Below are 15228 nucleotides of genomic sequence, written 5' to 3'. Positions count from 1 at the left end.
CTACTCTCTAGTGTCCTTTGAGGCATACTTGCCAACTCTCCCTGATTGTCAGGGAGACTCCCTGAAATAGTAACAATCTCCCTGACTCCCTGAAGAGTCTAGCAATCTCCCTGATTGTACCTTGCCCCCATTATGTAGCTGTTTTATACAAAAAGAAACAGATATATACTTTCAAATGATATAATCAGTTTCATTTCCCTGCATTGGATATAAGGTACAATGATCCCTATGGCTACATGCATTTTCTGAAAAGTATCAGTGTGTTTTCATGACCAAATAGATCTTATTAACTTCTTTGGGGCTCATTTACATTTGTCTGCTAATCAATTTTATGACACGGGGATATATGTACTAAGCCTTGGAGAGAGATAAAGTGAAGAGAGACAAAGTACCAACCAATCAGCTCCTAACTGTCATTTTTCAAATACAAGGTGGGATGTATCAAGCATTTCATTATGGATGCGATACATCCCACCACCTACTGATTGTATTCCTGCTTCAATATAGCTAGTATGCACTTACAAATGCGATTAAAATGTTTTTGACCCGGGAGTCCTTCGACGCATGCGCACACCGATGCGCAAGCCATGGGGGACACTGGGAGGGATCCAGCATGGAAGACTGTAAAGAGAAGCCTGTAGGTTTCTATTAGGCAATGTAATCTATTGATGGCTTTGTCTACCGGATACAAGTTCAGGATACTTTAGCTTTCCGGAGCTTTGTACATATGGGAAATGCAGTCAAAACTCTGAAAATAACAGTTTAGCCGCATTTTCACCTTAGTACATCTCGTCTGCGGTCTGTAAAATTACAGTTAGGAACTGATTGGTTGGTACTTTATCTCTCTCCAAGGCTTAGTACATCTACCCCCTAGATCCATATGATTTCCATAGGAAAACAGTGAAAACAAGCACAACACTTGGGTGATAGACACTAGTGGACTCATTTATTTCAGGTTTCATAAAATGACCTTTAATACCTCATATCTTACCACACACTCAAAAACAATCATTACTGCTAAATAAATTCATATTTGGTTGCGAATAACCAGCCTTAATAAGATTTCATTATTGTATTAAAAAAAACACAATTTCTAACATCTTTTAGATTTTTATGAAATGTTGTATTATATTGCATACAGTAAATAATATAAAAAAAAAGTTGTACCTTAATAAGTACATATACCACAAAACTGCAAGACTGACCTTGGCTTATTTTAGAAGGATAGCAAACTATACAAATACACCATCGGCAACAATCAGTTCCAGTAAAGTAGGTTTGAAATGAATAATTTTAAAGTGTGTCTGTCGCTAAATAAATATTTTGGACAGATTTCATGTACAAATAAGTAATATGTTATACATGAAGTTACATAATTGCTTAGATATATACAGCTTATGAGAAAAAAATCAGTAATTGACATAATCGGCACGACAGTCACATTATTTCATGGAAACATTGAGAAATTGCCATAAAATTTTTATACATCCATATCTGACCTTATACATGGAACCATATCTTTCTTTGTAGGGTTTTATCTTGCTAACGTCTTAAGTACTCAAGTATGACCTTTGTTTCTTCTAGTAGTGTTTTTTTGTAAACTTAAACCAGATTTACTGGTAAGTTTCAGTTAACAAAACACACTTAAATTGATACTGAGGGGTATATTTACTAAAGAGAGAGTTTTTAGAAGTAGAGATGTTGTGCATAGCAACCAATCAGATTCTAGCTATTATCTTCTAGAAGACGCTAGTTAAATGTTAAGTAGACTCTGATTGGTTGCTATGGGCAACATCTCCACTTCTAAAAACTCTCACTTGTAAATATACCCGATAGCTGTAAAGTCGGTACACCAAATCTTTCTGACTTCTTCATAAATGGCAAATGTATCTTAATCTATATCAATTAAAATAATAATCTATTTACAGCTATTTTATTTCTATTTTGAAGAAAACTTTTTTTACGGCACAAAACAATTACTGCTGTGCTGGTCTTTGTTGTTGTTTTTTTTTGTCTTGTTCAACAACACCTTGGCCCGTATTCAATTAGACGCGAAACGTCGGAAACTTTTCGCCTATTGTACTTTCCTTTTTCGCCGATTTAGGCTTTTCACGGTTAATTGACTATGGCCCTTTATTAGCTTTCTCCTTCAGCCGTTATGTGGAAACCGGTACGCAGAAATACTTTTACATGTTTTGATCATTAAGTATAAAAGATAGGAGAAAATTTTACCGGCTTGCCATCTAGAATGCTTTTTCCCTCTAATTCCATGTTGTTTCCAAATGGTTAATCCAGCTAACCCCATAGTTTTCATGCAGTATAAAGTACGTGCGCAGAAGCCGGCACAGGGGGTACCTCAAAGAGAAAGACCCCCTATTGAGTCATGGACTACCCCTTCCCCCCTCCTCTGGGACATATACTACTTGCTGCCCAGGCCATCCGAGTGAGTATGCTCTTGGGGGAGGGTTGGGGTAGAGTAGAACCCTGGTTCTCTAAAGTGGGGCCCGGGAAGGTGTGTGAGTGGGCTGGCCAAGCTGAATCAGGATGGTGTCACTTACCGTTCAAAGCAACCAGCCCCTTCACTCTGTCCCCCGCTGTGTGGTAGGCATTGCGGATAAGTGGGGGCACACGCCGCAGGCACAAGCCCCAGTTTCTACTGTGCATATCGATCTCAGGTAATACTTTACAGAATTATTATATACATTTTAAACCACATGCAGTTTATAGCAATTCTCAAAATTTGTATTGCTCAAGCAGCTGTGTAGCATTTGAGCCAATCTGAATGAATTTGTTTGTTTTCACAGTAGCATAAATTTATTTATCCATCATACTAAAGTGGCATGTAATTTGAGCAACCTCACCTATCAGAACCACTCCTAAAATGTCTTGTTTTACCAACTTGGGAAACTTCCCTACCCTCCTGGAATGGCCGGGAGGCTCCCGAAATCGGGTGGTGCTCCCAGGCCACTCCGAAACATGGGCAAGTATCCCGCACCCCTCTCCACCCTCTGCCCACCCCCCTTAAAGAGCACAAGGGGTGGTTTGGGGGGGACGGACAATGATGAGATTTGCTCTGAATTGCGTCATTGTAGCCCACCCAGTCACGTACGTGAGGTTAATGGTTGGGGAGGCACACATGGAGATGGGGAGATGGGTCTGAGTGCTGGCAGCCTGTCTGACCTCCTCCTCACTATAATTCTCCCCTCACTACATTAAGCTTCAGTGTCCATTGAATCTCCTACCTGTCTTCTCTTGAGGCTGACTGAGCTCCAATCTGCAGAGTAGTGAACCGTGCACTTTCTGGTCACAAGACACATCCAAGGTGTTCATCAGTGCTCAAGGCACACCCCCCATACTCAGAGGCATGCCTCTACTAGCTCTCTTTCTGTGCAGCTTACTGCCCATGGTGTGGTCCTGCCCCTAGCTTTGCAAGACGTGTCTGACTATACAGAAGTGAGGCTGAGCTGTTGCTGCCTCATCTCTCATCTCCCTGCAGTCCCAGGGAGCTCCACAAAGCTGGTGAGTGTTGACTATAACACTGATTACAATAAACAAAGATGTTTATAAGTTATATTTTTATATCAAATCTCAGGAGTATGATAGCCTGCACGTCCCTGGCCCCACCCCCGCTATACAATGCCTGTTTTCTCGACACTGTATAGTGGTGGGCGGAACCACCATGCCGTGACTGTGCCAACACGCCCCTGCACAGCCCACCTTTTCGGACACCACGCCCCCTCTGTGCCAACCGGGATGGAGAAGGAAGGGGCAGCAAAGTCAGTATGTATGCCTCTGATACATTGCACATTTGAATTCTTTGTAAGTGTAAAGATGCTGATGAGCATTTATCTGGTGATCTTAAATATTGCGGTTTGATGGGCGATTTGGTGTTTAGCAAATCTTGTGGTTTACAAACTGCAGATAATAAGCCAAAAAACATGCAGCTTGGCAAATCCACACCTTAAAACTCTTCTCTTAGGTGTTGTTATGTAATTGAACATGTCATGCTAATGCTCTTAACAGCATTAATGTTCAGATTACAGTAAATCAGAATGTGGACGAACAAGGGAGTTTGCCATTGCAAAGATGTTTAGGTAAAGCTTGAATGTGAAAAGCTCACACAGGTCCACCACACATCCAACAACATACAGTATATGACAGCACGGGTACACGTTTATTAGGATGGATTCAGCCTACAAAAATGGCGGTCTTCATTAGCAGTGATGAGCGGTAAGGTCAATGGCTGGGGAGGCACACATGTATAAAACACAGTTTTTATATCAAAACTCTGGAGCATGACAGGGAATATGATAGAGGAGGGAGTATGACAGGGGAGGCTCTGCTTACCCTGACTGCACGTCCCTGCATTATGGTGCAAGCATAGAGTGCTGTGTAATATTTCTCTACAGAGCTGCATGCACAATGAGCCATCAGCAATAGCATTACTATATTTAATTACAAACAAGCATTTTCACCCACAAATGTCTAGAATACAGAATATGTCATTAAATGGCCCTTGATGTCGTACCTATATCTATTTTTGCAAACAAATGCCACTGTCCACAGATAATACTGATATGAATAATATATTACCGGTATGTGATCTATAGCACTGGTTTTTAAGCTACTGCACACATCCAATGTTTAGACTGAAAAGTGCTCGTACTATTGACCCTATAGGCCTGCCAGCTATGTGGCATTTCAAACTTCAATGTCTAGTCTGTAAAGACGGTATGTTTGCTCATTTATCAAATTGTGTATAAACACTGTCTGCTATTGTATATTCCTCATTGCCTGGACCTGCCTGGCAGAATTGAAAAGCGGAGGAGCTAAAATGAATGTAAATGGATAACTCTGGTAGTGAAGAGGTGAAGGATAGATGGAAGTATATGAGGACTACAACAGAATAATGACCTCTCTTGCAATTACAAACAATATAATCAGTGACACCTTAAAGAACAATAAAAAAACATATTTAAATCCAAGCAAACCAGCATCTATCATGCAACATGCACAGATAACTGCAGTTCTCTCAATGGGCAAGCTGCACCCGTCTTCTCAGTTGTCACTTATTGCTTCTGGCCTGGCCCTGTATTTGAGAATGCCAGGCTAATAAGAGCAAGGAAGGGTGCATAGACATATACACACCCTAAGGAGTGATCCATGAGGCAAAGATTAGGCAATAATACTTTAGGTGACTACATAGCTGTGTGTATTTATAAAATAACAGTATTTTATAAATTAGTTCATTTGTACACGAGGATGCCTAGCAAGATGTAAAGGAAATCTTTATTTTCTGCCCCTGTGCATTGGTGAGAAAAATAGATGGAGCTTATTTGCACCTACATCATAAAATCTGGGCCTAGGAACAAACCATTGTTATGTCAGGTAAAATGTAAAGTGCAAAATTCTATTTGTAAAGCACTACTGTATTATTTGTGATGCACTATTTTTTTTTACAGATTTTGGCCCTCATTTACTAATGAGTTTTATCACCAAAACGAGTGATAAATGTCACTGTGTATGATAAAATGGTGCTCCAGCCAATCAGCTCCCAACTGTCAGAAAAATTACAGTTGGGAGCTGATTGGCTGGAGCACCATTTATCGCACACAGTGAAATTTATCACTCGTTTTGGTGATAAAACTCGTTAGTACATGGGGGCCTTTGTGTGAAATTATTTTTCTAAATTTAAAACTAATTTCCAAACTCCCAATTTTCCTAAACATAGCTCCCTTGTGGCCTGAAGATATCATATCCCATCACTGACCCTGACAAAAACTATTATAGCAGTTTTACTGTGTTGATTCAACCACCCCTCCCACTGTAAACACTGTAAATTCCTTAGAGTGCGTACCTAACAAATGTCCAAACTTAGGTGGGACTTTTCTGCCATGAAACACTGTATCCTGATATAATAAGTGCAAAAGTTAAGAGGTATGATAGTGTGTGGTTGGTCTTCTTGGTTAGCAAATGAGTAATACTGTCAGTCAAGTACTGTCTGTTACTACACAAGTGGATTGAAAGCAACACTTAGGGGTAAATTTACTAAAGTGACAGTTTTTAGAAGTGGAGATGTTGCCCATAGCAACCAATCAGATTCTACTTAACATTTAACTAGCACCTTCAAGAAGATAATAGTTAGAATCTAATTGGTTGCAACATCTCCACTTCAGAAAACTCTCACAATATAGCCCTTAGGGTCTGATTCATAGGTGGACACAGAAGCACAAGCAGCAGGGTCTATTGACGGCCGCCCCGTCTACGACTTTATGCCAACTCCTTTCCTTGTGTACATCCATGCGGCCAAATGTGCAAGGACTGAGAAGCTCACTTTCAGCATCCATACGCGCCGTCACACCATCAAAACCTACACTAGCCCTATGGCCTCCTAAATTGTCTGTGTATGCAACTGCTTTCACTGACACGCCTACTACACTCCCATAACACGCCCATTAAGCAACCACTGTTGCGTGAATTTCTAGCCACCTGTCAATCACCGCTCAGGAACACCAATCACTTTTCCACAACATCTCTGATACGGGGCGTCTCGTTGGCAGCAACCCCTTTTAGGAATTATCGTGCATGCGCAGTTACAGTTACAAGTAGTCGCTTAACTATGTGAACATTGGCATTGTGTTCAGCTCTGAATCAGACCTTTAAAGAGAAGTGACAGTTGTGACAAATATACTACAACCCATCCGCACCGACCCAGAGCTGTTGACTATTTTGATGTTATTTACTGCTTCTGAATGATCAGTGTAATACAATGCAGAAATCTCTATGTGAGAAGCTCCCACTCCCTTATGCATAGGAACTAAGGTTGTCCTCCTAAGGGCTCCCAATCAATGGTTTCTATTTACAATAGGAAGCCATTGCTGGTTTGAATCATCGATGGGCATGCCGATCAGACATAAGAACTGCTGGGAACTGTTCAAATTCCACTGTTTATGTAGCAACACAGTAAGAGGCTTCCGGTGGTCTGATACTAGCTGTGACCAATGTGAAAAGGGCTTGGATAAGTGAACCCAACCACCTTCTCATAGCTGTATGACATAATGGTCGCGTGACTTGGTGTAAAAAAAAAAAAAAAAACATCACCTTCTCCATTGATAGTAGAGAAACATTGGACCTCCGCCATCGATAGTAACTCTATAAACCATTAATAACCAACCAATGATGGCTGCTGGAGAACTCTAACAGTAACAGTAAGATGGTCATTAGTGAGAAAGGAAGTTGCTCCCAGTGGCCAGGCATGTGAGGGCCTCAGGAAAAGAAAAGTATGTGGCCCACTAAAGCTCCTATGAAAAAAACAGCTGAGACGGAAGTTATAAAATGGTAAAGGCAATCTAAAAATAAGGCTACAGGAATCCTAACTACTACATAAAATGACATTTTATGAGAATGCTGTCAACTATGTTCACAAATGAAGAGCTTGTAACGAGCAATGTTTTTCTGGGTGTGAAGAGGAAATGTCTAACAGTTTCCTCACAAACAATTAAAGTCTTGCACTATTATTCAAAGCTAGGGAATATATCGACAAACATATTACATACAATATAGGATAATTAGCAAGTGTGCATAAATAGTTTTATAATTATAAAGTAATAACCAGAACATATGCTATGCGTTGCTTTTTCCTTTACACTTACTATATCATTGACGTGTGCTAACAATTAAGGATTTTTTTTTTTAAATACTAAAAAAAACACAAACCTGCAGAAGTGCTCCACCACTGCCGAGACACGGTCGTTGTGTGCTTGTGGTTCTCCATCATGGCAGCCACATTGCCTTAAACAAGGTAATGACAACATCGTGTCCAATGCAGTGTAAATAACAGTATTGCACAGTATAGCACATAAAGGTGATATTATGAATTCATATTCATGTATACTATTCAAGTTATTGGTGATACAGTAGTTCTTTGATTCATTGTTTCCTTCTTTCTTAGCACTAGTGGGGAGCACTTAGTCCCACCTGTGTATCTTGGCAAATCAAATGGGCAGTCTGAAATATGGCACTAGATTGAAACCAACTACATCACAGTGGACACCCCATTTTAATTATGAAGATATGTAGGATCCTGTAATGTCCATCTTTAACCCAGTAAAAGATCTGTCTCCATTTTCACTAAATTACAGTCATAAGTTTCAGGCACATTGGGTTTGTAGCACAAAGGCTTTGTTTTGCTGCCTTCCATGCACATTTTGAAATAAGAACGGAATGCACTACAATGGAGGCAAGGCTAGAACAGTATCATTATTATAGGAGCTTACTGATCAGCATTTCAGACTGCTATTTTCAGCACATCCTGAAAGGATCAGGAATGCATAGAGAGATGCAAGTGTTTAAAGTTGTATTTGAGATTAATTCTGGTGCACTCAGTTTGAAGATACCATCGTACTGATAATTCCATTTCCAATGGCTGAGAAGTATGTGGAGGATATATAAAGAATAACCATTTTTACTCTGTTCTGGAAGATAAAGATTGTTGGTAGGATGTTACTATGGAGAAGGTGAATGTTGCTGATTATCCTCACGATGAACTCTACCTCTACAAATTCCACCTAAAATCGGGAGACAAAAGTAAAATTGATGAAGCAAAGAGAGATGTACATATCCTCTCTCATTATATGTTTCCTTGCCACTGTAAATCACTCCAGGAGGCTTCTGTAATAAGTTGTTGGAACTAGTGTGAGTCTTCCCGTATTTTTAAAGCAGCAATCATTTTAAATCACAACCAAGCTGGTTTTGCCTTTAAATTGATTGCTTCTTAAAAAATATGTGAAGACTTGCAGAAGTTCCCGAGGCGGCTGCAGCTCGCAGCCTATTACAGAAGATTCCACTTCCTCTCCTTCACTCTACACACCTGTGATATTCTCCAAGGTACTGGGAGCAGATGATGCCCATAGCAACGGAGGTCTTCCTGGTGCTGAATTTTCCAAATTTTGAGAATATCTCACCCTCCTATAGGACCTCACTCGATCAACGCTTCTAAATGAGAAGTGTAGAATAAATCTCTAATCGTACAATAATCACATTAGGAGCCATACCGTATCAGACTTACCTGTAGTGTGTATGACTGAGAGCATGCTCAGCTGTATAGTGAGGGGGCTCGGAACCCCGACGCTGTTGTCCCACTTCACAGGCTTCTTCCCATTCACGTCCAGTAGGAGAGCATGATAATGTACTTAGCGGCCGGTCAGGAGAGATGGGAGAGTGGGAAGAAGATTCATGACCTCCTGTACGGGATGAAAGATGAGACTTGCTACTTGTGAGGAAAAGTATGATACAAAAAGTACATTACTTGACATGTGCATGCATGATCCGTTACACTGCTCAATAAGCCCAGCTGCCTTTCCGTTGTCTTTAAAACACATCTTTAACAGCATGTGACATATTAACCAGGACTCAGGATGATCAAGTCTTTGGAAGTAAAAAAGTTCACTGTCTAAAAATAGTACAATTATGTAGCAATATCTCATCGTTTAAAATCGTAGAGTCAGTAATAAATTAGCCACAATGTGTGGCCGCTTATTACGATACCCCAGCATTACACCTCTATTGGGTGCGCATATGTTCACTCCTGAAGTGATCCACAGATAAGCATGTTGGTGGCTGACAGGTGTAACAAATACGGTACAGAGAGGGAAAGATATCCTTCCTTGTAACCCCTACTCCCACTATCAGTAACTGCAGGGCCTAATTCTCAGTCAGCTGCTGCAGCGTGAGTGTGCAACTTTTGCCAGTATAGCTTCTGCGACTATATGCAAATGCCGCTACAAGCCCTCCCTGGTGTACATTCCTGCAGATGCAAGGCCTGAAACGCCCACTTTGAGTATCTTTATATGCACAAATACCACTTGCTTAGTCTTTAGCCGCAGCCATTGGTTGCACCATCGAAACTTGTACCAGTGCCATGCTAGATCCAGATTCTCCGTGGCCTCCAATGTGAGCGATAATGGGTCATATTCAATTAGCCGCGGGAGTTCACCCCATGGCTAATTGTCGCGCTGATCTAATTCAATTAGGGGGGATTCCTCACGCGGGAGTCCCCGAGACCCCGCGCGTGAGTCCCCCAGTTGGACTTTACCATGCACCCTCGAGACAAAATCAGCGTAAAAACGGCCTAATAGGCCTCACGAGCGATGGAAAAGCACACTGATACAGCAGTTTTCGCGGAATCAGTGTGTTTACGCGCATGAGTTCCGATTTAATGACGCGGGGAAAGAGCTATTTAATTGAATAGCTAGTCCCCGCGCAATGCGACTTTGGGCCGGCAATTAGTTGCGGGTGAACTCCCGTGCCTAATTGAATATGCCCCAAAGTGTATGAGTTCGCAAAAAATTCAGTGATACATCCCATAAGACACCCATAACACAGACCATCTCCATGCCTCCGCATAGCCACCGCCCTGGCAGGCACAATACAATTTCAAACATTTCTGAGACTGTGCGCCTCAATTGCAACTGTGCACACAGACTCTGGACACATGCACAGTGCAACTTTGACGCATAAGCAGTAGAGACTGCCCTGTAAGTGATAATTAGAACTAAGGTTCAATTTCAGTAGGTCTACTGGTTACAGGAAACAAATAGTCCAGAGGTTCCCAAACACGGTCCTCAAGACACCCCAACAGTTTAGGTTTTAGAGATATCCATGGTTGAGGACAGGTGGTTAAATCAAATTGACTGATGTACTAATTAAGGACCTCATTCAGAGCTGCTTGCAAAAAGTGAGCGCTCGCTCTGAATGAGAGCTGCCGCTTTTTTTATTAAAAGCCGGCCTCCTGGCCGCTCGCTAAGCTGTGGGTGTCCACCCACATCTTTTGCGAGCGGCCAGGTGGTCGCTATGGTCGCGACCATCGGGCTTACGACGAGACCCTTGTGGTAGGGTCTCGTCTTCCGCAAGCTCCAGTGAGCTTTCGGCTCTATTAGAGCCGGAAGCTCACTACTGATATCACTGGTGATGTCAAGTAGGGCTGCCCACAAATGGCAGGCCTCCGTTTGTCCAGCCACCCCCCCACCCCGCCTGCAAAATGGGGTGAGCTGTCGATCAACATCGACAGCCGCCCAGTTTGTAGCGAGCCCCAGAGCGAGTGAATTTTTCACTCGCTACGGGGCTTGCACAATGCACAACCATCGACCGGCTTGCAAGCGCATAGCGCTTGCGAGTGGGTCTGAAAGAGACCCTACGTCTCTTGTGGTCAAGCATGGACATACTTAAAACCTGTTCTGTTAGGGTACCTTGAAGACCGAGTTTGGGAACCTCTGAAATTGTCCATTATAGCAGGTTATGATATCAATCTTTACTCACTGCGACTTTGTGTTTTGGCAGGAAGGGGGGGCGGCATCTCCAAACTCAGCACTCGCTGTATAGGTGGTGCTTTTGAGGGCATAACAAATGTTTCATATGTCCTGTTGCTGATGTCCAGTCCCAATGAGGTGTGCTTGTGGTAGGGCTTGACTGAAGAGGGTAACAAAGCATTCTGCGAGAGTGAAAGTGGGCTCAGCTGGAAGGAGAATGGCAAACACACGAGGACGCAAATAAATCCCACATTATAACATCCACAGAACTTTGATTCTAAGCAGCTACACAGGATCATTAAAACACAGCAGAAAGCTTTTTTATTTCCAATTACCAGTAATTTTACTACACAATAGTCAAATACAAATACTTAGATAATTTTTCTGTTTGCATAAGTTGGGTCTACTGCAAAGTAAACTTACTAGACCCAAAACAATAATGGAATAATGGAACTGTGGGCCTGATTCAGACCCGGACGCTATTTGCGTCCGCTCGCTGGCTAAAAGGGGCCAGCTATTTAAATCATGTGCTCGCACTGCGTCGCGTAAATCCGCCCACTAAGTAATAGTGAGCGGTCCCACTATGCGCTCGCACCTGTATAAAGACGCCCCTTTGCCACTCGCAACACACGTCATCTCCGGCAGTTGTAGGATTAATCGGGAACATCGAGAGCCATCGGAGCTGCTCGCAGCGCTTGTGGTAGCCTTTTCCCACCACAACATTGCGAGCAGTTCAGGCTAAAATACAACCCAGTCACGTGTGTATGATGCTACTAATTATGCATGCCCATTAAACGCCGTTCTGACGGTCGGGCACGCCTGCGTTCACACATTCACACCCCCATTTACAAGCACCTTCCCGTTACCACCCACAAACAGCACTATCTGTCACTCAAAATAGCGGCCCAACTGCGGGCTACGGGCGAGCACTTTCCCATCGCAATGACTTGTTTGCGCACGCACATTGCGCTCATACGTATGCGCAGATAGCGAAAAATCGCTCAATGCGAGCGAGCGCAGCATAGCGTCCGGGTCTGAATCAGGCCCTGTGTGAGGACTGCCTGCTAGGAAGATAATAATAATAGGCTAATTACTTACGTGTAATGTGGTGACAGAGATATTTACTAACATGACAGGAGACTCTGCTCATGTTTTACTCATGACATTTAGTTCCACAGTACAGTGACAGGCTGGCAGCAAATCATAGAACAGCTCATTCATTCTGACTCACTTCCAGAACTCCCTGACAAATGGCAAGGTCTCACTGGGGCTGGGAGGGTGGTACTGACACCCCAGAGATATATACGAGAGGGCACACGACAGAAATATGATGACTGTAGTGTTTCTGTCCTAGTTGCCCCTATATCTTAACAGAAAGTGTTTAGATATAAATTTTGAACTTGTTGCAAATAAATAGAATAAATGATCACTATGACTAATGTGACTAACAATGTATTGAGAAATAGATTCCTTTATAGGCCCGTATTCAATTTGAGGCTGGACTTTTCGCCTCCTTCGACTGTTTTCCAGGCGGAAAAGTATCGCGCGCGTGCCCGATTATACCCGTATTCAATTCCTATGGAGACGAAAACGGGACCCGGCGAAACTTTAAGCGAAAAACCTGTCAATTTTCGGGAAATCATCCTTGGCCTCCCCTAAAGATGTCCAGACATGAGGGATCACAATGGGCACCCCGGTTTTTACCTGCCGAAGGGAAGTCGGGTTTTTAAACAGCCGTGGCAGGTGCATAAACGCGCCTGTGAAGAAGTGATGAAGAATAGCATTTATTTTTTTGGGGAAAAATAACTATGCCCATCAAATTTGGGATACATGAAAATGGGTGCAAGCATATTTTATTTAAGTCCCTAAAATTATTTTTAAAAATTCTTCAAATATGCACCTGCCGCTACTACCCGCAATGAAGAAAACACCTGCCGCATACTTTGGAACCCCTCTGGAATCTATTTCGCTACTTTAGGATTTGGTCGCCCATATTTTTTATTTTTTTTTACCCCAAAATTCAAGTAAATTTTTTGGGGTGTCCCGATTTTTTTAAAAACTTTTTTTGACACACATTGTTTTTAGGGTAAATGCCCAGGGGTGCAGGCTTTTTTTTAAGCCTGCACCCCTAAACCCCAATTCTGCACTTTTATTCGCCAGCTAAAGGCTGGAGAAAACTTATCCCCATTTTTTTACAAAGACTTTTCGCACCGGCGAAAAGTCTTTGTAATTAAATACGGGGATAATTACAATAGGCGAAAATGACGCCTGGAATTGAATACGGGCCATACAGTGTAATGGTACACCAGTTGCTTGACAAACAAATGTGCAATTAATTTGTTCGCCAACTGAGACCCCCTCTGAATGCCCACTGTACCCAACCAATGAAATGAAAGAAACTGATATGTAAGAATGCAATGTGATTTCATGCTCATGGTGTGAAAGTGCTTCAGAGCTCAAAACCCATATGCCGGTGTTTTGCATTCTGAAGCACTTTTGCCCCCGACATCACAGAATTACTTTCACAAAGCTTCCTATGGCAATGTAGCAGTGCCGTGCGGTAAGGTAAATGGCTGGGGGGGCACTGGCTAGTATCAGAGCCAGATTTAAAAAAAAAAAGAAAAGGTAGACAGGAGAGGCAGTGCCTCACCTGCCATACACTATTTACTCCAGAGTTTTGACTATTAAAATGGTTAGAATAATACAAACAAGAGATTTATTACATTTTCTTTAAATCTTTCTTATAATTTTTAGAGTCAAAACGCTGCAGTATAGCCAAGTATGACAGGAAAGGCTCTGCCTCACCTGACCGCACATCACTGCAATGTAGCATCTATTTGGAATGGGATTGAAATGCTGACGGCTGTGTAGTCGCCGGTTCAAATCCTGGCAGCGCTAGCCCGACATGGAGGAAATCCCGACAGCGGAGGTAAGTAATCTAACCCTCCCCTCTCCTCCCCTAACCCTGCTTTAGGGGTATCTAACCCTAACCTCCCCCCGTTGTGCCTAACCCTAACCTTCCCCCCGTTAGTGCCTAAACCTAACCCCCCTACCCGCACCCTAAACCTAACCCTCCTGGGGGGGTCCCTAATCCAAACCTCCCCCTCTAGTGCCCAAACCTAACCCCCCTTTCCCTAGCCTATCCCTAACCATCCCCGGGGGTGCCTATCCCTAAGTCTCCCCGGGGGGTCCCTAAACCTAACCGCCCTATCCCTGGCTACAGCACTACTTGCCTCCAGCACTGGATGATTTGTTCGGCGTCCTGTTGGGGTCCCGGCGTCGGGATTAACATAGACGACGGTATTTCGACGCCTATGTTAAATCCCCTGCCGGGATTGTAGTGACGGGATTGAGACCCGACGGTCTCATAACTACATCACATCTATTTTTAAGCTGCAAATATTTCCTATATTTGGGCATCAGGGAGCTCCTTATACTTTATCTACTAGCATTCATTCAGCAGACCGCTTTCCAAAGCTGTAAACAAACAGATATTTAATATTAGCTAAAAGGAGGCATAAACGGGACAAACGTGGAGGTGTTAACTACTCTACACGGTGGTCAAAGCGTTGCTCAAAAGGCTCTTAGCATTTACAGTTTATGGTTTCTTTAAGATATCTTCATTCAGAACATCTGTTATTAATAAAGTTTGCTCTACTTTACTATCTACCATCCACAACATTATGAGCAGCCTCATCGCTCCCTCCCCAGCCCAGCACACAGCAGCCTGTCCTGGGGTGAGGAAGGAGGATGCCGCCACTGAGCTGTAGCAGCCTCTGATCTCTCCTGTCTGATGTGTGGCACACCGGCGCTCTGCTACAGCACTGCTATTAGTAGTGGGCAGGAGGGAAGTGTTATTGGGGGGATCCGCCACTGAGTATTCCTTTAGTATTTAGATATATTTAACCCATGATGTAATTTA

At 42.8% G+C, this 15228-nt stretch overlaps 1 protein-coding gene across 4 annotated transcripts in view; it reads right to left on the bottom strand.

The window, feature by feature from the left end:
• The window catches only part of LOC148473160 (arf-GAP with SH3 domain, ANK repeat and PH domain-containing protein 3-like), a 76837-nt gene that overhangs the window by 10908 nt on the left and 50701 nt on the right, over positions 1 to 15228 (bottom strand). The window contains exons 22-26 of one of the 4 annotated variants that reach the window (XM_088459953.1): positions 11317 to 11512; positions 9068 to 9242; positions 8870 to 8994; positions 8460 to 8567; positions 5653 to 7791 (exon numbers count right to left, since the gene is read on the bottom strand). In XM_088459953.1, the coding sequence (XP_088316079.1) occupies positions 8506 to 8567; positions 8870 to 8994; positions 9068 to 9242; positions 11317 to 11512 (558 nt within the window). In that variant the 3' untranslated portion in view covers positions 5653 to 7791; positions 8460 to 8505. Of the gene's footprint in view, positions 1 to 5652; positions 8568 to 8869; positions 8995 to 9067; positions 9243 to 11316; positions 11513 to 15228 lie in introns of those variants that run through there. The other 3 variants (XR_015872990.1, XM_088459952.1, XM_088459954.1) reach the window with 3 other exon arrangements.

The sequence above is a fragment of the Taudactylus pleione genome, unplaced genomic scaffold (genome assembly GCF_031769625.1).
Source record: "Taudactylus pleione unplaced genomic scaffold, aTauple2 ptg000959l, whole genome shotgun sequence".
In the NCBI taxonomy this organism is placed as follows: Eukaryota; Metazoa; Chordata; class Amphibia; order Anura; family Myobatrachidae; genus Taudactylus; species Taudactylus pleione.
This window is presented reverse-complemented; position numbering and strand designations above follow the sequence as displayed.